The 24,424-nt window shown below is 49.8% G+C and overlaps 1 protein-coding gene across 1 annotated transcript in view; it reads right to left on the minus strand.

Moving 5' to 3' along the window:
- Window positions 1–2,077: 2,077 nt before the first annotated feature.
- The window catches only part of LOC142273412 (male-enhanced antigen 1-like), a 40,056-nt gene continuing 17,709 nt past the window's right edge, over window positions 2,078–24,424 (minus strand). The window contains exon 3 of the mRNA XM_075332525.1: window positions 2,078–3,060. Within this exon, the coding sequence (XP_075188640.1) occupies window positions 2,942–3,060 (119 nt within the window). The 3' untranslated portion in view covers window positions 2,078–2,941. The remainder of the gene's footprint in view (window positions 3,061–24,424) is intronic.

The raw sequence follows: 24,424 nt of genomic DNA on the forward strand, positions 1-24,424 counted from the left end.
TCACCAGGGCTGCATCTCTTGTATCAGAGCCATTCTGTGGTTATTATCCCGTTAGTCTGGACCTGTCACCAGAGCTGCATCTCTTGTATCAGAGCCATTCTGTGGTTATTATCCCGTTAGTCTGGACCTGTCACCAGGGCTGCATCTCTTGTATCAGAGCCATTCTGTGGTTATTATCCCGTTAGTCTGGACCTGTCACCAGAGCTGCATCTCTTGTATCAGAGCCATTCTGTGGTTATTATCCCGTTAGTCTGGACCTGTCACCAGGGCTGCATCTCTTGTATCAGAGCCATTCTGTGGTTATTATCCCGTTAGTCTGGACCTGTCACCAGGGCTGCATCTCTTGTATCAGAGCCATTCTGTGGTTATTATCCCGTTAGTCTGGACCTGTCACCAGAGCTGCATCTCTTGTATCAGAGCCATTCTGTGGTTATTATCCCGTTAGTCTGGACCTGTCACCAGGGCTGCATCTCTTGTATCAGAGCCATTCTGTGGTTATTATCCCGTTAGTCTGGACCTGTCACCAGAGCTGCATCTCTTGTATCAGAGCCATTCTGTGGATATTATCCCGTTAGTCTGGACCTGTCACCAGGGCTGCATCTCTTGTATCAGAGCCATTCTGTGGTTATTATCCCGTTAGTCTGGACCTGTCACCAGGGCTGCATCTCTTGTATCAGAGCCATTCTGTGGATATTATCCCGTTAGTCTGGACCGGTCACCAGGGCTGCATCTCTTGTATCAGAGCCATTCTGTGGTTATTATCCCGTTAGTCTGGACCTGTCACCAGAGCTGCATCTCTTGTATCAGAGCCATTCTGTGGTTATTATCCGTTAGTCTGGACCTGTCACCAGGGCTGCATCTCTTGTATCAGAGCCATTCTGTGGTTATTATCCCGTTAGTCTGGACCTGTCACCAGGGCTGCATCTCTTGTATCAGAGCCATTCTGTGGTTCAAGCCAAGGTTGAAAAGGCCACAGAAATGGTTCCTGAGCACAAAGTCACACATCACATGAGATTTATGGTGTCCTCAGTTAGGTACAATCAGACACAATGTGATTTTCTTATTTCCCAAAAGTAGAACTCCAGTGCCACACAATTTTTAATCCAATTATGCTTTGAACAGTGGCTTCAAAAAGGGGAAATTTGTGGAAAATTACCTATTATAAGTTTTTAATTGTTCACCGATTTTGAGTTTTATGTTTTATCATTTTTATCTCTTAACTAGCTGTACTACCCGGCTTCGCCCGGGTTAATAACTGCTGTTAACCAGACAGAATGTATTAAAATATTTTCTGCACACAAAAACCACAAAACAAAGATAGAAATGTAATTATTAATTAGCAAAAACTAAGCTAATAGAAGCATTTCACAACATATACCGTATTTTTTGGACTATAAGATGCACTTTTTTCCCCCCAAATGTTGGGGGAAAGTGGGGGGTGCGTCTTATAGTCTGAATGTAGGGCTGAGGGGAATGATGGTGCTGCGGTGGAGCGGGTCATCGGGGGCACGAGCAGGCTGCAGCAGCGCCTGCCGTGACCACGTGGACCCGCTAATTTAATATGCACGCCCATCATCCCGCCCATCACCTCTCAGCGCTGAAGCCACCGCTGACAGGTGGGCGGGATGATAGGCGGGGGGTGCGCGCATAGTAAAAAGCTGGCCTGCGTGATCACCACTGGTACCTACAGCCTGGAGTGATCCTGTGCGGCTGTATTCACTGCCCCCCGCGTATCATCATCAGCGCGTGGTGCAGTGAATCAGTCTGCTCACCGGCCACGATCCCTGCAGCACCGCAATGTCCTCCTGTCTGTGCCGGCAGCGGCTGTGTGGAGACCAGTGGGGCGCACAATAATGATGTCCTCGCAGTGCGCACATGTCCACACGCAGCCGTTGCCAGGACACACAGGAGGACATCGCGATGCTGCAGGGATCGTGTCCGGCTCCACACAGGTCAGCGGCGCTGCTGCTGGCACAGACGGAAGGAGAAGCAATGCTGCAGGGAGTGAGGTAAGGTGAGGATGAACGTTTATTTTTTTTTATGAGCCACAGGATGTGGCCGTACACCAGGATGGGGGTATATAGCAGGATGGATGGGGGTATATAGCAGGATGGATGGGGGTATATAGCAGGATGGATGGGGCATATAGCAGGATGGGGGTATATAGCAGGATGGGTGTATATAGCAGGATAGGGCCATATGCCAGGATGACGGTATATAGCAGGATGGGGGCTATACCAGGATGAGGGACATATACTGTATATACAAGGCAGGAGGATCATTACCAGGATGGGGTATCTTAGTAGAGAATTTGGAGACATTACCCCCATAATAGTGTCAGCAGCAGATCCTCGCCCCATAATGTGTCATGACCACATTTTTTGCTTAAAATTTTATTTTCCTCCTCTAAAACCAGGGTGCGTCTTATGGTTCGGTGCATCTTATAGTCCAAAAAATACAGTATTTCAACACCACAGATATTCCACGCAGATTTAATTAAATTGGCCAAGAAATTAGAAGTAATCTTCTACTCCTTATTCGAGAGCCTTTTGATAGACGACATTCTTAGTTCTTCCTTCAGGTGCAAAGACGAACAGATTTTTTGCTGTTCCAACTCTTGAACAGGCCACATAAAGTTGACCATGAGAAAAGCATGGAGATTGTAAATCAACTCCAACTACTTTCAAAGACTGTCCCTGAGACTTGTTGATGGACATAGCAAATGCCAGTCGAACAGGAAACTGGAGGCGTTTAAAATCAAAAAGCAAATCAGATGGAATAAGAGGAATTGTTGGAATGAAAACATCTTCTCCGGTGGCCCATCCTGTCAAAATGGTTGCCTCAATTACATGTGGAAACAGGTTCTTAATCAAGAGGCTTGTTCCATTACACAGCTTTGGTGGATCCAAATTTCTCAATAGCAGAATAGGTTTTCCAGGTTTTAGAAAGAGGTTGTGAGGAGGAAGTCCTTGTGGCTCCAAGGAATTGAGGAACTCGGATAAAATAATGCTTGAGCAGGGTCTATTACTGTATCCACTGACTTGTAGGTTGTGCACACACCTGGAAGGAGATTTAGAATTTGAAGATTGATCTTGGTGACGCTGTCATTTTTGGGAGTTAGAATAGCTTTCACACAACCAGCCAGAATTTTTGAAGTGGAGTTGAATGTTTGGAAAAACCTTTGCTTTCAACTCAATATCCTCTCACAGAGGTAATGTGACTGACATCAGCCTTTCCACCAACACACCCTAACTGACATCCTATTACCTCACACAAGCTTTGTTATACTGAAATGTCCTTTGTTGCCTATATTAACCAATCAGAGCTCAGATTAATTAACTGTAGCAAAATAGAAGCTAAGCTGTGATTGGTTGCTATTGGCAGCCTGATACATCTCCAGGCAACAGAAAGCCCGTCCCCGGACAGTATATATTAGCTCACACATACACATATAGACAGGTCATGTGACTGACAGCTGCCGTATTTCCTATGTGGTACATTTGTTGTTCTTGTAGTTTGGCTGCTTATTAATCAGATTTTTATTTTTGAAGGATAAAACCAGACTTGTGTGTGTTTAGGGTGATTATGTGGCGAGGTTGGTGTATGTGTGGTGAGATGTGTGCTGAGGGTGGTATATGTACCAGACTTGTGTGTGTTTAGGGGGATTATGTGGTGAGGTTGGTGTATGTGTGGTGAGATGTGTGCTGAGGGTGGTATATGTACCAGACTTGTGTGTGTTTAGGGTGATTATGTGGCGAGGTTGGTGTATGTGTGGTGAGATGTGTGCTGAGGGTGGTATACAGTTAGGTCCAGAAATCTTTGGCCAGTGACACAATTTTGGCGAGTTGGGCTCTGCATGCCACCACATTGGATTTGAAATGAAACCTCTACAACAGAATTCAAGTGCAGATTGTAACGTTTAATTTGAAGGTTTGAACAAAAATATCTGATAGAAATTGTAGGAATTGTCACATTTCTTTGCAAACACTCCACATTTTAGGAGGTCAAAAGTAATTGGACAAAGAAACCAAACCCAACCAAAATATTTGTATTTTCAATATTTTGTTGCGAATCCTTTGGAGGCAATCACTGCCTTAAGTCTGGAATTCATGGACATCACCAGACGCTGGGTTTCCTCCTTCTTAATGCTTTGCCAGGCCTTTACAGCCGCAGCCTTCAGGTCTTGCTTGTTTGTGGGTCTTTCCATCTTAAGTCTGGATTTGAGCAAGTGAAATGCATGCTCAATTGGGTTAAGATCTGGTGATTGACTTGGCCATTGCAGAATGTTCCACTTTTTTGCACTCATGAACTCCTGGGTAGCTTTGGCTGTATGCTTGGGGTCATTGTCCATCTGTACTATGAAGCGCCGTCCGATCAACTTTGCGGCATTTGGCTGAATCTGGGCTGAAAGTATATCCCGGTACACTTCAGAATTCATCCGGCTACTCTTGTCTGCTGTTATGTCATCAATAAACACAAGTGACCCAGTGCCATTGAAAGCCATGCATGCCCATGCCATCACGTTGCCTCCACCATGTTTTACAGAGGGTGTGGTGTGCCTTGGATCATGTGCCGTTCCCTTTCTTCTCCAAACTTTTTTCTTCCCATCATTCTGGTACAGGTTGATCTTTGTCTCATCTGTCCATAGAATACTTTTCCAGAACTGAGCTGGCTTCATGAGGTGTTTTTCAGCAAATGTAACTCTGGCCTGTCTATTTTTGGAATTGATGAATGGTTTGCATCTAGATGTGAACCCTTTGTATTTACTTTCATGGAGTCTTCTCTTTACTGTTGACTTAGAGACAGATACACCTACTTCACTGAGAGTGTTCTGGACTTCAGTTGATGTTGTGAACGGGTTCTTCACCAATGAAACTATGCGGCGATCATCCACCACTGTTGTCATCCGTGGACGCCCAGGCCTTTTTGAGTTCCCAAGCTCACCAGTCAATTCCTTTTTTTTCAGAATGTACCCGACTGTTGATTTTGCTACTCCAAGCATGTCTGCTATCTCTCTGATGGATTTTTTCTTTTTTTTCAGCCTCAGGATGTTCTGCTTCACCTCAATTGAGAGTTCCTTAGACCGCATGTTGTCTGGTCACAGCAACAGCTTCCAAATGCAAAACCACACACCTGTAATCAACCCCAGACCTTTTAACTACTTCATTGATTACAGGTTAACGAGGGAGACGCCTTCAGAGTTAATTGCAGCCCTTAGAGTCCCTTGTCCAATTACTTTTGGTCCCTTGAAAAAGAGGAGGCTATGCATTACAGAGCTATGATTCCTAAACCCTTTCTCCGATTTGGATGTGAAAACTCTCATATTGCAGCTGGGAGTGTGCACTTTCAGCCCATATTATATATATATAATTGTATTTCTGAACATGTTTTTGTAAACAGCTAAAATAACAAAACTTGTGTCACTGTCCAAATATTTCTGGCCCTGACTGTATGTGTTCAAGCACGTGGTAGTGTGTGGCGCATTTTGTGTGTGTGTTCATATCCCCGAGTGTGGTGAGTATCCCATGTCGGGGCCCCACCTTAGCAACTGCACGGTATATACTCTTTGGCGCCATAGCTCTCATTCTTTAAGTCCCCCTTCTTCACATCTGGCAGCTGTCAATTTGTCTCCAACACTTTTCGGTTCACTTTTTCCCCATTATGTAGATCGGGGCAAAATTGATTGGTAAATTGGAACGCGCTGAGTTAAAATTTCGCCTCACAACATAGCCTATGACACTCTCGGGGTCCAGACGTCTGAGTGTGCAAAATTTTGTGGCTGTAGCTACGACGGTGCAGATGCCAATCCCGGACATACATACATTCAGCTTTATATATTAGATGGAGGATACAGCAGACATACATGCATCTCATGATTGCTCTGATGCAAACAAGAAGAGGCAGGGTTTGAACCAAGATGTTGGGTGAGTCTACACTGGATATCCTGAGGTTACACAACATGAGCTAATAAATGCTAAACCACTCCCTCCCCGCCTATCTGTATAGGAGGTAGAGATGAAGATATTCAATCACTGTAGCATGTAGAGCGGCAAAGGGTAAGATAGTCAAATTTGTATATAGGCAGCAGATCTTTCCTAATGTCACATGAGAAACCTATAAAGACCGCAGAGTGTGTATGAGCCCGAATGGAGGCTCTACTGTTATCAAATGAGCCTGGCATAGTGAATATAAAGCTCACATCTGAGCTGACACTGATGGAGCCGACAAGGAAGCATTAAAGAAGCCTAGAGTTGAGCGTTTTACAAATGCAGACCAGCTACTCAGTGGCACCTGTCACTTCTGTGACACCTGTTACTCCTAATGTTCTTAAATCCCTACAGGAACAAGTCGTTCAAAAGGGAATGGAGTAAAAGCAAATGGGAACGAGACGTCGGTCCCCTGACGGAAGGCCAGTGGTCTGATATATTGGAACAAGTTCCTAAACTGGCGGTATCAGAGTGCCAAAAGCTGCCTCAAATATATCTCATCCACAGGGTATATAAAACTTCCAGTCTACTATTTAAGATGGGACTCAGACCAAACACACAGTGTGTTAGGTGTGGACAGGATGATGCCCATTTGATGCATGTTATGTGGGAGTGTGGACACATTGGTGATTTCTGGAACCAAACCCTGGGACTTATAGATCAAATATATCATATCACAATACAACCGTCGCCCCGCCTGTGCCTGTTGAGTCTGTGGGAAGGAGAAGTGGATCCGGATTCTCCAACAGCCCTGGGAATAGCACGTATCTTGTACCAAGCAAGAAAGCTAATTGCATATCACTGGTTAGACCCTCTACCACCAACATTACCAGAGCTCAAAAATAAATTAAATAACGTCATAAGATTGGAAACGGGAGTTTATTTAAAAAGAAAAACATTGAAAAAGTTTTACAACATTTGGCGGCCATGGATGGAGTTGCCGGGCCTACCCTCTAGTGCACTGGTTCGGGATGCAATGCTGGACCGGTTACTGTTGTGCCTGCAGTGATGGCATGTGTGAGGAAGGGAATTAAAACTAGTCTTTTCTGTGGCGAAGTGGACTTTGAATGAAGAGGTGAGAGAGGCCTGGAAAGGTTTCATGGATGACTGCACGGAGAGGGAGGAGCAGGAGAGTATAGCAATATGATGTGGAGCGACACGGCTGATGGAGGAGGCGTTCCTGTTAGTCTGAGGCATTATTGCATAATTTAAGTTTTGTTTATTTGTAGAGCCACGAGGTTTGTAGGCTCAAGCTATATAATATAATTATGATTTGAGAACTCTATTATTATATTTACATATATGCAGAGAAAGAACCTGATTTATAAATCACATGTGTTTATCTGTTGTTTATTGTTATCAGTTATATGAAAAGTGAAATATTCTCTGTATCGATCCCTAATGATTTAATAAAAAAAGATCTGATTTAAAAAAAAAAGGGAATGGAGTGTGAGATGCAGGGAGCCAGTTACTGAGGAAGGTCTGTGGATAAAGGGCGGTAAGATTGTTCTGCCATGAACTCTCTAGTCAATGATGGCCCAGGTAAGCCGTGGACTGATACATCTGAAAGACAATTATAAGTGCTTTGGTGGACAAGGTATGGGTGGCACCAGGGTTCAGTACCCAAAGTGGCCAGACACACCCAGTTTTGTAAGACGTGTGCCTAATACAATGTAGAAAAACTGTAAAGACCTCGCAGAATCACCCCCCTCGTATGCTCTACCACTCCAGAGATTGCAGGTTGATTATATACATCTACTATGAGTAGGTTTATGTAAGTTTGTGCGTGTTGTGTGAATTTCTTTCCAGAATTGATCGGAGGCATGTCCAGTGTAGAATACGATGTTACTGCTGAAAACCTCATGTGGAGGTGGTCTGTAAAACTGGGGTTCCTGAAGTGGTAATAGTGCATATTCTATAGCAGAGGTCATTATAGAGATCTCACAGTATCTGGGGATTAGCGGCTTTCCACACTCCTCACCCTCCACAGAGCAGCGGGAAGGGGGAAAGGCTGAATGGGGCATTAACATGTAACAACCCAGAAGATAATGGTGGAGACTGGCAAGTCATGGACAGAATGCTAGCTTTTCTTTTCTTAATGAATAGGTCTCTATATAAGATATTTTGGGGTTTAGCACCGAGAACATGATTATATTTCCCACACATACTTCAGATACAGTGTGATATCCTGACCAGGCATGTGCGAGTCTTATATATTTGTCTATATAGTGTGATATACAGGTGTATTCTCCAATTCCAGATCCTAAATCAGTGTCAGGAGTACGTGGTCTCCAGCCAGAAGACTGGGTGACCCTAAAAACATGAGAAAGAGCCATGAGCCGAGAGTAGACGGGCCGATCCAGCTTCTCCTGACCACAGAAAGTTCCATGCAACTTGAGGAAAAACCCAGCCATGTAAAGAGTCATCATACCAGCAGAATGAGGGTCACAACACACATAGTACTGGACTATCTCATATAGGACTTTATGGGAAATCTCCAGACTGGGGCTGATATAGGGGGAAACATCCAAAATAATGGAACAATGATTACAGGAACACGATACAAACAAGGACTCATCACGGTGGAGAAACATTCTCTGTCCTGAACCAGATGATTAGTTCTAGGGTTCAGTGACTCTCAGGGATAACGCACGCCTGCATGTCACTGGTATTGTCTTATTTGTTGGTATTTGTAGTGGTAATAGTGCTGCTCTGTGTTACTGAAGGTGATCAGATCCATGTGTAAGGGAAATCCTATCAAGATCTCTTGATGCTAGATTACAGCCCAGAGACAAGAAGAGATCCATTAGTGTTGTGATATGATGTGTATCCAGGTAGGAAAGTCCCGAGGACGCGGGGGCGCGCCCCTATATACCTCCCCATATACCCAGAATCTGAGGACGCGGGGAGCGCGCCCCTATATACTTCCTGATATACCCAGAATCTGAGGACGCGGGGAGCGCGCCCCTATATACCACCCCATCACAAATTGACAATCAGATTTAGGTCTGGGGATTAGGCGGCCACTTGCTAACACGGATCTTGTTGGTCTGGATGTGGCCACTTGCTGGTGTTGGAGGTTGTTGTCCATTCAACAGCACTTGATGTTCAGCATTAAAGCAATATGACATCTTCCAGTATATTCAGATATAGTCACACTGGTCCATGGTGTGTGATAGATGGGCCACCTCCAGAGGAAACAGCCTCACACCCTTCCGCTCCTCCCTCCATGTTTTCCAGTCTTCACAGTCTGTGGCTGAATTCAGAGTTTCTGGGTCTCCTCACAAACTCATTTAGTGCATATAAAAAATGCAAACTGTGAACATGGAGGAGACAAAACACGCCTGGTTCTGGCATAAATGTTTCGTGGAACAACCTCTCAGGCCTGTTTCCCACGTCAGTGATTCTGGTACTTCGGTTATGGTTTTTTCACATACCAGAATCACGGACCTACGCAAATCCATTAAAATCAATGGGTCTGGGCACACAGTGATTTTTCACCGACGTGTCTCCGTGCGGCGTACGTGTGTTCCGCACGGAGACAAGTCCATTTTTTCCTGGCATCACTGATGTCCCACACTATGGTGTGATCCGTGGAACACGCACCAGAAAAATCACGTACATTTAAAATAAAAAGCTTTTTAGCTTCTCCAGCGCTGCTGTCTCCGCCCGCTGCTGTCTGCTGCTTCCAGGCCGCCTCATTCTCATAAATATGCAGTTATGCACTGCACAGCCGACCCGGAAGCAGCTGCAGCGGTGAGAGACACAGCGGCTGGAGACAGGAGATATCAGTACCACGGACAGCAGGAGCGTGAACAGGTGAGTAGATCTCCGTGAATTATCACAGATAGCACACAGAGATCACACATATGCCAAAATCACAGCACATGGAGGGACAAACGCACCGTTACGCGTCAGTGAAAAATGTCTGTGTTTCACCAACATGTGAAAGAGGACTTAATCATAACCTCAATGATTAACAGGTTGTTCCTGGACACATTTAAACCAGTATTATTTATTATTATAGCGCCATTTATTCCATGGCGCTTTACAAGTGAAAGAGGGTACATGTACAACAATCATTAACAATACAAAACAGACTGGTATAGGAGGAGAGATGACCCTGCCCGCGAGGGCTCACAGTCTACAGGGAATGGGTGAGGGTACAATAGGTGAGGACAGAGCTGGTTACGTAGTGGTGTAGGTGTGGTGTAGGTTGTAGGCTTGTTGGAAGAGATGGGTCTTCAGGTTCCTCTTGAAGCTTTCCACGGTAGGGGAGAGTCTGATATGCTGAGGTAGAGCGTTCCAGAGTATGGGGGAGGCACAGGAGAAATCTTGTATGCAATTGTGGGAAGAGGAGATAAGAGAGGAGTAGATAAGGAGATCTTGTGAGGATCTGAGGTGGCGTGCGGGTAGGTACCGGGAGACTAGGTCACAGATGTAAGGAGGAGACAGGTTGTGGATGGCTTTGTATGTCATGGTTAATGTTTTGAACTGGAGTCGTTGGGCGATGGGAAGCCAGTGAAGGGATTGGCAGAGTGGCGAGTCTGGGGAATAGCGAGGGGAGAGGTGGATTAAGCGGGCCGCAGAGTTTAGGATAGATTGGAGGGGTGCAAGAGAGCAGGAGGTTGCAGTAGTCGAGGCGGGAGATGATGAGGGCATGCACTAATGTTTTTGCTAATTCTTGGTTAAGGAAAGTACGAATACGGGAGAGATATTTTTGAGTTGTAGTCTGGATGAGGTGAAGAGGGCTTGGATGTGTGGCTTGAAGGATAGAGCAGAGTTGAGGGTTACTCCAAGGCAACGAGCTTGTGAGACTGGGGAGAGTGAGCAGCTATCAAGTTTGATGGAAAGGCTTGTTGGAGGAAAGACAATGAATTCTGTTTTGTCCATGTTAAGCTTTAGGAATCGCAGCGAGAAGAAGGATGAAATATCAGACAGACATTTTGGAATTTTGTTTAGTAGGGAGATGAGGTCCAGAGAGGTAGATCTGTGTGTCATCGGCATAGAAAGGATACTGAAAGCCGTGGGACTCTATGAGCTGTCCCAGGCCGAAGGTGTAGATGGAGAACAGCAGGGGTCCAAGAACTGAACCTTGGGGGACACCGACAGATAGGGGGTGAGATGAGGAAGTGGTGTGAGAGTGGGAGACGTTGAAAGTTCGGTCGGTCAGGTATAAGGAGATCCAAGATAGGGCCTAATCTGTGATGCCCAGAGATGAGAGAATCTGTAGTAGGAGGGAATGGTCTACTGTGTCGAAGGCAGAGGACAGGTCCAGGAGGAGGAAGACGGAGTAGTGTCGCTTAGCTTTGGCAGTTAGTAGGTCATTGGTGACTTTGTTAGGGCAGTTTCAGTAGAGAGTGCTGCGATCGGAAGCCAGATTGTAGCTGGTCAAAGAGGGAGTAGGAGGAGAGGTATGAGGACAATTCAAGATAGACAGGCTGGGGGCGGGTCGATGTAGCCGACCAGAGAGGACGCATGGGAAGAGAGCTCCTATAATCCTGATCTTATTCTGGCCATTTACACCCAGTTACCTAACCCATCTACTCACTAACCTGCTGATGTGACAGGAGACATCATCTGGAGGCTGCTGATTCCCACTGAAGCTATTCCCTGACTCTTGCACGGCGTTGCTGGATCTCCTGAGGCTGGAGAGTGTGGAGCAGCAGCCATCTTCCCTACACCCTGCATTTTCACAGGGAGCAGCAGAGCATGACTCTAGAGAGCAGTGAGGAGCGACAGATTTATGGCCAGAGGTGAAGACCCAGGAGCGGTGAGCACAGGGAAGTTAATTCTCCCTTAGCTGTGCAACTGGCAGTCAGTGTGCAGCACATTAGGGGGCCGGCTGCAGTGTGGAAGACTTTACCCCATAGACTGCTGGAGGGTCTGGAGTGTGTGCCTTGAAAAACAGGCCCTGCAGATTTTTCCTGACACATGAAAACAAATAAGTGACACATGTTGAAGTCCCCATGCTGCGCAGGCCTGCATCATCCTGATAAATACACCCTGAGTGCTGTGCTGCCCTGGGACTCCCTTCATTCTTATTATCCACCATATAAGTGGCTATTTTCCGGCTCTCTGGACGTGGTGAGGAAGTGGAGAGAGACATATTACTAAATATACATTATAAAAGGCACAGATTCAGACGCACGGGGGCACAATAAGAGAGGGGTGCAGAATCAGCAAATCCCCAGTGTATCAATATGAGTCCCCCTAAACAAAGTGGAGCTATTGACAAACTTAAGGCGTTCGCAAGGGGTGGTCAGGCAGATGCCCCTAAAGCCAAGAGAAATGCCACCCCAAAAGGTCAGGCACTATTGGATGACGGGTCAGAGGATCAAGATGATTTAACCCTGAGGCAGGTGTATGAACAGCTTCTACAAGCAATTTCTACAAGCAACAGCTCCCTCACAGGGAAGATTGAGCAGGTACATTCTGAGGTGGGCCTCCTGCGTCAGGACATGCAATCCCTGAGGGCCCGAACAGCGGAAGTCGAGACGCGAGTGTCTGAACTGGAGAATCAAACTGTAACACTCAAAACAAAAATGACCACAATGGCCGGATCGGCATATGCATGGCGCCAGAAAGCAGACGATCTGGAGAACCGCATGCGTCGAAACAATATACGAATCATAGGACTGCCAGAGCGCTCGGAAGGTCAGCATCCGGAACAATTCCTGGAGGAGTGGCTGAAATGTAATCTCGGAGATGAGTTCTCCTCGACATTTGTGGTGGAGAGGGCGCACAGAGTTCCAACGAGGCCTCCTATTCCAGGCGCGCCACCACGTCCCTTTTTAGCAAGGATGTTTGTCACAAACCACCGGGGGGGTCACTCAGAAATCCCCCGCGCTGGCTACCAGTACGTCACAATCGGGGGGTAGCAAGGGGGTGTCACCCCTCCTTTATACCTCCCGACAGACAGAGCACATGACGCGCTCTCTAGCGCCCCTCTTATAGTCAGGCCAATTATGGAATTGCCCGACAATAAGCAAGGAGGCCGCTATACTACTTATGCCGATTATTGAAGGGTCCCCGGTGAGAGTAAGGTATATATTCCCCCGACCTCCGCGGGCGGAATATATAATATCTTCCCGAATCTCACTGGCCTCCCCACAATAATCCTTGGCACACTTCGCTGCCACCAACCGATTTACGGTAACTATTAGCCGAACACACAGACGTGGGATTCAAGATCGAGATAACAGAACAGCCCAAGATTAATTATATAATTTAATCAGCCTAAAGCACACTAGAACTACAATATATACAATAGGGAATCTACAGAATATACATATGTCAGAGTACAGTTACAGATAAAGCATGGGTTACAAACAGGTATACAATTACATCAGTTACCTTGTGTGTCTGGCCACAGGGGGGCGCTGTAGACCAGGTTTCCAGGAACCCCCTCACAGGTCTTTCCCAACCAGGCCCCCGAGCAGAAGAACCTTGGAAAATGGCCGAAGCAGGGTTATCAACCTGGGCAAATCCAGGTCTCCTCCTACCTTAGTGACCTCACGGGGAAGCACTGCCACTCCCCCTGCATGGATCAGAATTATCCAGAAAAGGGGATTTTGGCCATAACTGTGCCTGGGAGCGTCGTAGACGGACGCCAATGCTCTCATTGTGACAGTTATGAATTTAGCTGCAGAACGAGGGGACTCATGACCTGTCTACGAGTTCCCATATGGCTGATATCACGTTTGGTGTGTTTCCCAATGTCCTACTTCCATAAAATGGGTGTGCCAGCATCGTCCACATGCGGAGACACCATTTTTATGGTTGCCATATTTATCGGAAATATGGCTTGCGAGATATGAACCATTTTTTACTGGAGTCGTTCTGTCTGGCTATTTCCATAGCCTTGCTAACTAGCTAGCAGCTCCTACTACAGGGTGACGGCAGGGAGTCATCCTGTATCCATTGTCCTAAAGCCACCTAATTTCCATATCACAGGACATGGCCATGGATTTGTTGCTAAACCAGTTGTGTGAAGGGAAGGGGGTAGTGACACCAGGAGAGGGCTTCCTGACATGACTTGAATGTCATGATTTATCGTCATATCTCCGGATTTACCTCACACCTCCCCCCTTTTGAGGGCGCTAGGGGGCAGCACACTCCGGTGTTCCCCCGTGCGCCCGTCCGCGACCTCTCCTTGTCGGGACAGCCCGTCTGCGTTACCGTGGTCACGGCCCCTTTTGTGGCGAATGGTGAAGTCGTATTGCTGGAGCGCAAGGCTCCATCGCAACAATCGCCCATTCGTCCCAGAGACGGTGTGCAACCAGCTGAGGGGATTGTGGTCCGTCTCCACGATGAAGTGGCGCCCGTATAGATAGGGTTGCAGACGCTGCAGGGCCCACACTATGGCCAGGCACTCCTTCTCCATTGTAGAATAGGCCACTTCCCTTGGTAACAGCTTCCTGCTCAGGTACAAGACTGGGTGCTCTTGGCTCGCAGAGTCCACCTGGCTGAGCACCGCACCGAGGCCGAAGTCACTGGCGTCGGTCTGTACTACAAACGGCTGCGTGAAGTCGGCTGCCTGTAGCACGGGCGGGCTGGACAGGGCGTCCTTTAGGGCCCGGAAGGCTGTCTCGCAGTCCACTGTCCAATCGACTGCAGAGGGCAGCTTCTTCTTGGTGAGGTCCGTCAAGGGCTTTGCCAGGCTACTATAGCATGGAACAAACCTCCTATAGTACCCAGCGGTCCCCAAGAAGGACATCACCTGCTTCTTGGTCCTGGGGGTGGGCCAGGATGCGATGGCCTCCACTTTCTCAGGCTCGGGCTTCAGCGTTCCCCCACCTACCCGGTGACCGAGGTACTGGACCTCGCTCATGGCCAGCTGACACTTTCCCGGCTTGATGGTCAAACCTGCCCGGTGGATCCGCCTGAGCACCTGTGCCAGATGCTCTAGGTGGTCCTCCCAGGTGGGACTGAAGACGGCAATGTCATCCAGGTACGCGGCCGCGTACCCTTCAAGTCCCTTGAGCAGGGTGTTGACCATCCGCTGGAAAGTGGCAGGGGCATTCCTCATCCCGAATGGCATCACCGTGGACTCGTACAGTCCAAATGGGGTAATAAAGGCAGAGCGTTCCCTGGCCTTGCGAGTCAGGGGGATCTGCCAATATCCCCGGCTCAGGTCCATGATGGTCAGGTACTGAGCCCCGGCCAACTGATCGAGCAGGTCATCGATGCGTGGCATTGGGTACGCATCGGCGACCGTGACAGCATTGAGCCCCCTGTAGTCCACGCAGAACCGAGTGGTTCGGTCCTTCTTAGGGACGAGGACTACAGGCGAGGCCCAAGCGCTGTTGGATGCCTGGATCACCCCCAGCTCCAGCATCTCGTCAATCTCCTGGCGCATGTGTTGCTGCACCTCCAGGGAGACCCGATATGCTGAACGCCGGATCGGGGGATGATCCCCAGTGTCCACGTGATGGACAGCCAAGTCAGTCCTTCCGGGCTGGTTGGTAAACAACCCCCGGAAGGGGTGTAGGGTGGCCCACAGCTGGGACCGTTGGTCCTCCAAGAGCTGGTGGCCAACCTCCACATCCTCAATGGATCCGCCTGCCCTAACCTGGGCTAGCATATCCAAGAGGGTTTCCGCTTCTCCCTCCTCGGGCAGGTTGCACACGGGGAGCGCACATGCCTCCCGCTCATGATGTGCCTTCATCATGTTCACATGGAAGGGCTTCCGCCTTCCACGGGCAGGGTCCAGGGTGACCAGGTACGTTACAGGGTTGAGCTGCTGGTACACGAGGTATGGGCCTTCCCAGGCTGCCTGAAGCTTGTCCTGTGGTACGGGGACCAGTACCCACACCTTTTGACCCACTTGGTAGGTCCTCTCACAAGCGTTCTGGTCGTACCAACGCTTCTGATCGGCCTGGGCTTGAGCCATATTGTCGTGTACCAGTTGCGTCAAGGCCTGCATTTTGTCCCGGAAGCGCATGACATACTCGATAACCGACACTCCAGGGGTGGCCAAATCCCCTTCCCAAGCCTCTTTCACCAGAGCCAGGGGGCCCCGCACACGTCGCCCGTACAGGAGCTCAAACGGTGAGAATCCTGTTGAGGCCTGTGGAACCTCCCGGTAAGCAAATAACAGGTGTGGGAGATACCGCTCCCAGTCACGCCCATGGGAGTCGACCAACATCTTAAGCATCTGCTTTAAGGTGCCATTGAACCGCTCGCACAGGCCATTAGTCTGTGGATGGTACGGGCTGGCCACCAGATGTCGCACCTGGACTTGCTTACAGAGGGTCTCCATCAGCTGGGACATGAATTGGGTCCCCCGGTCGGTGAGCATTTCCTGGGGAAAACCCACTCGGGAGAAAATCTCCAGCAATGCGGTGGCCACCTTGTCAGCCCGAATGGACGACAAGGCCACTGCTTCTGGGTACCGGGTGGCATAGTCCACTACCGTCAGTATGAAGCGTTTCCCGGAGCTGCTGGGGATGGCCAGCGGGCCGACCAGATCCACAGCCACCCTCCTGAAAGGCTCATCGATGATTGGCAGAGATACTAGTGGGGCTTTGGGGTGTGGCCCCGCCTTCCCCACTCTCTGACAGGTTTCACACGAACGGCAGTAGGCAGCCACATCGGCCCCCATTTTTGGCCAGTAGAAATGCTGGTTTAACCTGGCCTTGGTCTTAGCGATCCCTAGGTGTCCGGCCATCGGAATCTCATGTGCGATCCGCAACAACTCCGTCCGGAACGGATAGGGTACCACCAACTGTCGGTCCCTGGGCCACGCCTCCGGTGAACCCTGCTGGACCGTGGCCCGGTACAGCCGTCCTTGGTCCCAGACCACTCGCTCCGGGTCCGAGTCCGAGGGAGGCTGTGCCGCCTGCTCCTTTAGAGCTTTCAGGCTGTCGTCAGCTTCTAACGCTGCCTGAAACCCCTGACTAGATGTGGCCAGAATCGACGAGACTGTCACATCTTCGGTCAGTACCCCGGGACCTGTGTCCTGGCCTCCACCCGACTCGGCTGCCACTTGGTCAGAAGGGGAAGAGCTATCGGACCTCCGGGAGGCCCCTTGGCTTCCAGCACTCCCACTGCGGGTGACAGCGGCCACAGCCGCTGCGACCGTGGGTCGTGCCTGCTCCTCCTCCGTTCCTGACCAAGTCGCCGGTTCAGGCAGACCTACCTGGCTTCCTGACACCCCGGTTGTGGGGGAACCATGCACCGAGATCTTACCTGGGAGCACTTCCGCTCCTGGACCGGCCCCAATCTCACCTGCCTGTTCCCCTCCTGCAGCAACAGAACCCCGCTGTGAAATCTCTGGGGACCCCACATTTGCTGTGGTAGCCCCCACCCCACACACTGGTCCTCCCCCTGCAGCACCCTGCTCTCTGCTTATCCCTGCAGAGGGCAACAGATCCCAGCTCACAGGCTGATTACTTGTAGAGGCATTGTCACACCTTTCTCTGACCCCCTCCCCTCCTGTCACAGCTGCAGCTGCGTGTGTGTCTATGGTGTCTGTGCAAGCAGAAATATCAGAGTTCACTCCCTCCTCCCTTACATCATTCATAGATAACACATTAACATTGTTAGGAGTCATGTCAGTACGGGCTGAAGGTTCAGCCCTTGGTTGGGGCCCAAACTGGGAGGTTATCTGCCCCAAATCTGTCCCAAGTAGCACGTTTGCAGGGATCCGATCAGTTACCCCCACCTCCCTCACCCCTCGCCCTGCGCCCCAGTCCACATAAATGTTAGCAACAGGCAGCGCCGGGTCAGTGCCTCCAATCCCGGAGACAGCGAGGGTTTTTCCAGGGATCAAGTCTTGGGGGGACACCATCTCAGGCCGCACCAGAGTCACCTCCGAGGCGCTGTCTCGCAGTCCTATGGTCACAGACCGGCCGACGGTGACAGGTTGGAAGCTGTCCAGGGACCTACCACCACCCCCACCCACACAATACACCTTGGGCGGCCCTTGGGACGGGGACGGAGCCGGGGCCTTGGGACGCTGAGGGCACATGGCCTTGAAGTGTCCAGGTAGGTTGCACTGGTGGCACCGTCTTGGTTCTGCCACGGGCCTGGAGAGGGGAGTTGAGGGGGACACCCCCTGCAGTCTAGGGGCAGGTGGGGCAGTCGCAGAGTTCATCTTACCCCCTCTCCAGGTGCTGCTGGTGGCTGCTCTCCTGGCTTCAGGAGCCCGATTGTTGGTGTAGTCATCTGCCAGGGCAGCTGTAGCCGTGGATCCCTTTGGCTTCTGGTCTCGGATGAACTGGCGGAGATCCTCAGGGCAGTTCCACAAGAGTTGCTCCGTGATGAACAAGTCCAGGATCTCCGGTCCGGTGGAAAGCTGCAGGCCTTGGGTCCAGTGGTCGGCAGCTCGGGCAAGTGCCCGCCGGTGGTCAGCCCAGGAGTCCTTTGGTCCCTTCTGTAGGCTCCGGAACTTCTTGCGGTAGGACTCCGGGGTGAGGTTGTACTGTTGGATCAGGGCCCGCTTGATGGTGTCGTAGCCCTGATCTGCCTCAGCAGGCAAGTCCCCAAGGATATCCAGGGCCTTACCCCTTAAACGGGGGGTCAGGTATTTGGCCCACTGGTCCTTGTTCAGATGGTGCTGCAAGCAAGTCCGCTCAAAAGCAGTCAAGAAAGAGTCCAAGTCTCCATCCTTCTCCAGCACTGGGAAGTCCTCAACACGGACCTTTGGAAGTTTGGTGTCTTGAAGGTCACGTGTGGCTGATGAGGGCCGGAGCTGAGCTAGCTGCAGCTGGTAGTCACGCTCTGCCTGGCGCTCTTCACGCGCTGCCTGCCGCTCTGCCCTGCGCTCTGCCATGAGTATCTCGTAGGTATCCCGGTCTCCAGCCTGGAGAAGGGCCATAGCCATTTGAAGAAGGCTATCCGAGCCTCCCAGGCTCGGTGGAATGGCACGTGGTGATCTGCGGCCCGCTGCGGAGCCTGGTGCTTCACTGTCCATTGCAGAGCGGAGGGCTGGCATCTGGCTCGTTGAGGAACCTTGGGCGAGCTCCTCCTCATCTTGTCCAGCAGTGCCCGGTTGTGCAATGTCCTCGGCAGAACGGTTTTCTGGCGTCGAGCTCCTGGAGGGCTCGTGGACAACCTCCTCATTGCTGTCCACAGCACCGTCCTCCCTCTCTTCGGCTCCTGCCTTAGCATTGGCCAGTTGCATAGCTCTGCTCCTGGTGCCATCAGCCATTCTTGCAGACTTTTGGTCACTGACACAGAACTGACACCTGATGCCTCCACACACCTTACAGTATCTGCACTCTGACACTCTAGTGTTGAGCTAGTCTGAAGACCCCAGCAGCCACAGCTGCTGCAGGCAGTCTTTAGTGTCTGGGAGTATGGGTCTCACACTCACACACACTATTATCTCGATCCCACCGCTTGCCACCAATATGTCACAAACCACCGGGGGGGTCACTCAGAAATCCCCCGCGCTGGCTACCAGTACGTCACAATCGGGGGGTAGCAAGGGGGTGTCACCCCTCCTTTATACCTCCCGACAGACAGAGCACATGACGCGCTCTCTAGCGCCCCTCTTATAGTCAGGCCAATTATGGAATTGCCCGACAATAAGCAAGGAGGCCGCTATACTACTTATGCCGATTATTGAAGGGTCCCCGGTGAGAGTAAGGTATATATTCCCCCGACCTCCGCGGGCGGAATATATAATATCTTCCCGAATCTCACTGGCCTCCCCACAATAATCCTTGGCACACTTCGCTGCCACCAACCGATTTACGGTAACTATTAGCCGAACACACAGACGTGGGATTCAAGATCGAGATAACAGAACAGCCCAAGATTAATTATATAATTTAATCAGCCTAAAGCACACTAGAACTACAATATATACAATAGGGAATCTACAGAATATACATATGTCAGAGTACAGTTACAGATAAAGCATGGGTTACAAACAGGTATACAATTACATCAGTTACCTTGTGTGTCTGGCCACAGGGGGGCGCTGTAGACCAGGTTTCCAGGAACCCCCTCACAGGTCTTTCCCAACCAGGCCCCCGAGCAGAAGAACCTTGGAAAATGGCCGAAGCAGGGTTATCAACCTGGGCAAATCCAGGTCTCCTCCTACCTTAGTGACCTCACGGGGAAGCACTGCCACTCCCCCTGCATGGATCAGAATTATCCAGAAAAGGGGATTTTGGCCATAACTGTGCCTGGGAGCGTCGTAGACGGACGCCAATGCTCTCATTGTGACAGTTATGAATTTAGCTGCAGAACGAGGGGACTCATGACCTGTCTACGAGTTCCCATATGGCTGATATCACGTTTGGTGTGTTTCCCAATGTCCTACTTCCATAAAATGGGTGTGCCAGCATCGTCCACATGCGGAGACACCATTTTTATGGTTGCCATATTTATCGGAAATATGGCTTGCGAGATATGAACCATTTTTTACTGGAGTCGTTCTGTCTGGCTATTTCCATAGCCTTGCTAACTAGCTAGCAGCTCCTACTACAGGGTGACGGCAGGGAGTCATCCTGTATCCATTGTCCTAAAGCCACCTAATTTCCATATCACAGGACATGGCCATGGATTTGTTGCTAAACCAGTTGTGTGAAGGGAAGGGGGTAGTGACACCAGGAGAGGGCTTCCTGACATGACTTGAATGTCATGATTTATCGTCATGTACAACAATCATTAACAATACAAAACAGACTGGTATAGGAGGAGAGATGACCCTGCCCGCGAGGGCTCACAGTCTACAGGGAATGGGTGAGGGTACAATAGGTGAGGACAGAGCTGGTTACGTAGTGGTGTAGGTGTGGTGTAGGTTGTAGGCTTGTTGGAAGAGATGGGTCTTCAGGTTCCTCTTGAAGCTTTCCACGGTAGGGGAGAGTCTGATATGCTGAGGTAGAGCGTTCCAGAGTATGGGGGAGGCACAGGAGAAATCTTGTATGCAATTGTGGGAAGAGGAGATAAGAGAGGAGTAGATAAGGAGATCTTGTGAGGATCTGAGGTGGCGTGCGGGTAGGTACCGGGAGACTAGGTCACAGATGTAAGGAGGAGACAGGTTGTGGATGGCTTTGTATGTCATGGTTAATGTTTTGAACTGGAGTCGTTGGGCGATGGGAAGCCAGTGAAGGGATTGGCAGAGTGGCGAGTCTGGGGAATAGCGAGGGGAGAGGTGGATTAAGCGGGCCGCAGAGTTTAGGATAGATTGGAGGGGTGCAAGAGAGCAGGAGGTTGCAGTAGTCGAGGCGGGAGATGATGAGGGCATGCACTAATGTTTTTGCTAATTCTTGGTTAAGGAAAGTACGAATACGGGAGAGATATTTTTGAGTTGTAGTCTGGATGAGGTGAAGAGGGCTTGGATGTGTGGCTTGAAGGATAGAGCAGAGTTGAGGGTTACTCCAAGGCAACGAGCTTGTGAGACTGGGGAGAGTGAGCAGCTATCAAGTTTGATGGAAAGGCTTGTTGGAGGAAAGACAATGAATTCTGTTTTGTCCATGTTAAGCTTTAGGAATCGCAGCGAGAAGAAGGATGAAATATCAGACAGACATTTTGGAATTTTGTTTAGTAGGGAGATGAGGTCCAGAGAGGTAGATCTGTGTGTCATCGGCATAGAAAGGATACTGAAAGCCGTGGGACTCTATGAGCTGTCCCAGGCCGAAGGTGTAGATGGAGAACAGCAGGGGTCCAAGAACTGAACCTTGGGGGACACCGACAGATAGGGGGTGAGATGAGGAAGTGGTGTGAGAGTGGGAGACGTTGAAAGTTCGGTCGGTCAGGTATAAGGAGATCCAAGATAGGGCCTAATCTGTGATGCCCAGAGATGAGAGAATCTGTAGTAGGAGGGAATGGTCTACTGTGTCGAAGGCAGAGGACAGGTCCAGGAGGAGGAAGACGGAGTAGTGTCGCTTAGCTTTGGCAGTTAGTAGGTCATTGGTGACTTTGTTAGGGCAGTTTCAGTAGAGAGTGCTGCGATCGGAAGCCAGATTGTAGCTGGTCAAAGAGGGAGTAGGAGGAGAGGTATGAGGACAATTCAAGATAGACAGGCTGGGGGCGGGTCGATGTAGCCGACCAGAGAGGACGCATGGGAAGAGAGCTCCTATAATCCTGATCTTATTCTGGCCATTTACACCCAGTTACCTAACCCATCTATTCACTAACCTGCTGATGTGACAGGAGACATCATCTGGAGGCTGCTGATTCCCACTGAAGCTATTCCCTGACTCTTGCACGGCGTTGCTGGATCTCCTGAGGCTGGAGAGTGTGGAGCAGCAGCCATCTTCCCTACACCCTGCATTTTCACAGGGAGCAGCAGAGCATGACTCTAGAGAGCAGTGAGGAGCGACAGATTTATGGCCAGAGGTGAAGACCCAGGAGCGGTGAGCACAGGGAAGTTAATTCTCCCTTAGCTGTGCAACTGGCAGTCAGTGTGCAGCACATTAGGGGGCCGGCTGCAGTGTGGAAGACTTTACCCCATAGACTGCTGGAGGGTCTGGAGTGTGTGCCTTGAAAAACAGGCCCTGCAGATTTTTCCTGACACATGAAAACAAATAAGTGACACATGTTGAAGTCCCCATGCTGCGCAGGCCTGCATCATCCTGATAAATACACCCTGAGTGCTGTGCTGCCCTGGGACTCCCTTCATTCTTATTATCCACCATATAAGTGGCTATTTTCCGGCTCTCTGGACGTGGTGAGGAAGTGGAGAGAGACATATTACTAAATATACATTATAAAAGGCACAGATTCAGACGCACGGGGGCACAATAAGAGAGGGGTGCAGAATCAGCAAATCCCCAGTGTATCAATATGAGTCCCCCTAAACAAAGTGGAGCTATTGACAAACTTAAGGCGTTCGCAAGGGGTGGTCAGGCAGATGCCCCTAAAGCCAAGAGAAATGCCACCCCAAAAGGTCAGGCACTATTGGATGACGGGTCAGAGGATCAAGATGATTTAACCCTGAGGCAGGTGTATGAACAGCTTCTACAAGCAATTTCTACAAGCAACAGCTCCCTCACAGGGAAGATTGAGCAGGTACATTCTGAGGTGGGCCTCCTGCGTCAGGACATGCAATCCCTGAGGGCCCGAACAGCGGAAGTCGAGACGCGAGTGTCTGAACTGGAGAATCAAACTGTAACACTCAAAACAAAAATGACCACAATGGCCGGATCGGCATATGCATGGCGCCAGAAAGCAGACGATCTGGAGAACCGCATGCGTCGAAACAATATACGAATCATAGGACTGCCAGAGCGCTCGGAAGGTCAGCATCCGGAACAATTCCTGGAGGAGTGGCTGAAATGTAATCTCGGAGATGAGTTCTCCTCGACATTTGTGGTGGAGAGGGCGCACAGAGTTCCAACGAGGCCTCCTATTCCAGGCGCGCCACCACGTCCCTTTTTAGCAAGGATGTTCAACTACAGAGATAGAGACACAGCACTCCATCTGGCCCGACAGAAGAGCCCACTCAAGTTCAATAATGCTGCGCTCTCGATCTTTCCGGACTTTTCGGTGGACCTCCAGAAAAGAGGGCCCACTTCATGGAGGTGAAGAAGAAATTAAGGGAGAGGAACATCATCTACTCTATGCTGTACCCTGCCCGGCTCCGCATAGTGCATGAAGGGTCGCCTCTGTTTTTTACTACACCTGCTGAGGCTGAGGACTGGCTACAGGTACACCCGAAACCTAAGGGGCAGAAGCCATGAGATTACTTTCCTAGGTGACATTTTCTGTGCCCCCTGGCGACCCTCTTCTTCCATGGTTGCTTGAAGCCCTCTTTGGAGACAGATGGGACTTCCCCGTGCCTCGAGTGATGGAGGAATTGGCCAGGAATTGGTTCTTGTGAAATGGGAGCCCTATCTTGTGCACCCTTATACCACCTATACCAGGACACTGTATTCAGTGGTGGTATCCCCATTGATGTTTGAAATGGGGATTTCAGGACTTATCGGAAAGGTCCTGAAGTTCGATATTGGTTCTTTATGTTTACAGCTGCAATTGCATTAACTTTATTTCTTTGCAGGGACAGGCTTATTACTGTTGGAGGGTTAACCACACTTAATTGCAGGGCAGAAAGCGTCTTATACCTGGGATCCTGGTTCTATAAAAAGATCTATGTGATATGGGGTCAGAGCTAATATTTATGACCTGGAATGTCAGAGGCCTTAAATCGCCCAAAAAACGTATTAAGGTATTCTCCCAAATTAAGCAAGTCAAGGCCCAACTGGTGGTACTGGTAGAGACTCACCTCACACGGGACACAAGCAGACTAGTAAACAAACCGTGGGTACAATGGTCGGCACATGCGTTCCACACCAGCTACTCCAGGGGTGTCTCTCTATTGGTCCATAGACATATCCGTTGGAAAGTGAAGGTGGTGAGGCGTGACCCGGAGGGGCGATTTGTGTTTATATATGCGTCTATAAACTCTAGAGATTATGTGCTGTTATGTATTTACAACCCCCCGCCAGCTCGCATCTCCATTCTTAAACAAGCACTGA

The sequence above is a fragment of the Anomaloglossus baeobatrachus genome, unplaced genomic scaffold (genome assembly GCF_048569485.1).
Source record: "Anomaloglossus baeobatrachus isolate aAnoBae1 unplaced genomic scaffold, aAnoBae1.hap1 Scaffold_3609, whole genome shotgun sequence".
In the NCBI taxonomy this organism is placed as follows: Eukaryota; Metazoa; Chordata; class Amphibia; order Anura; family Aromobatidae; genus Anomaloglossus; species Anomaloglossus baeobatrachus.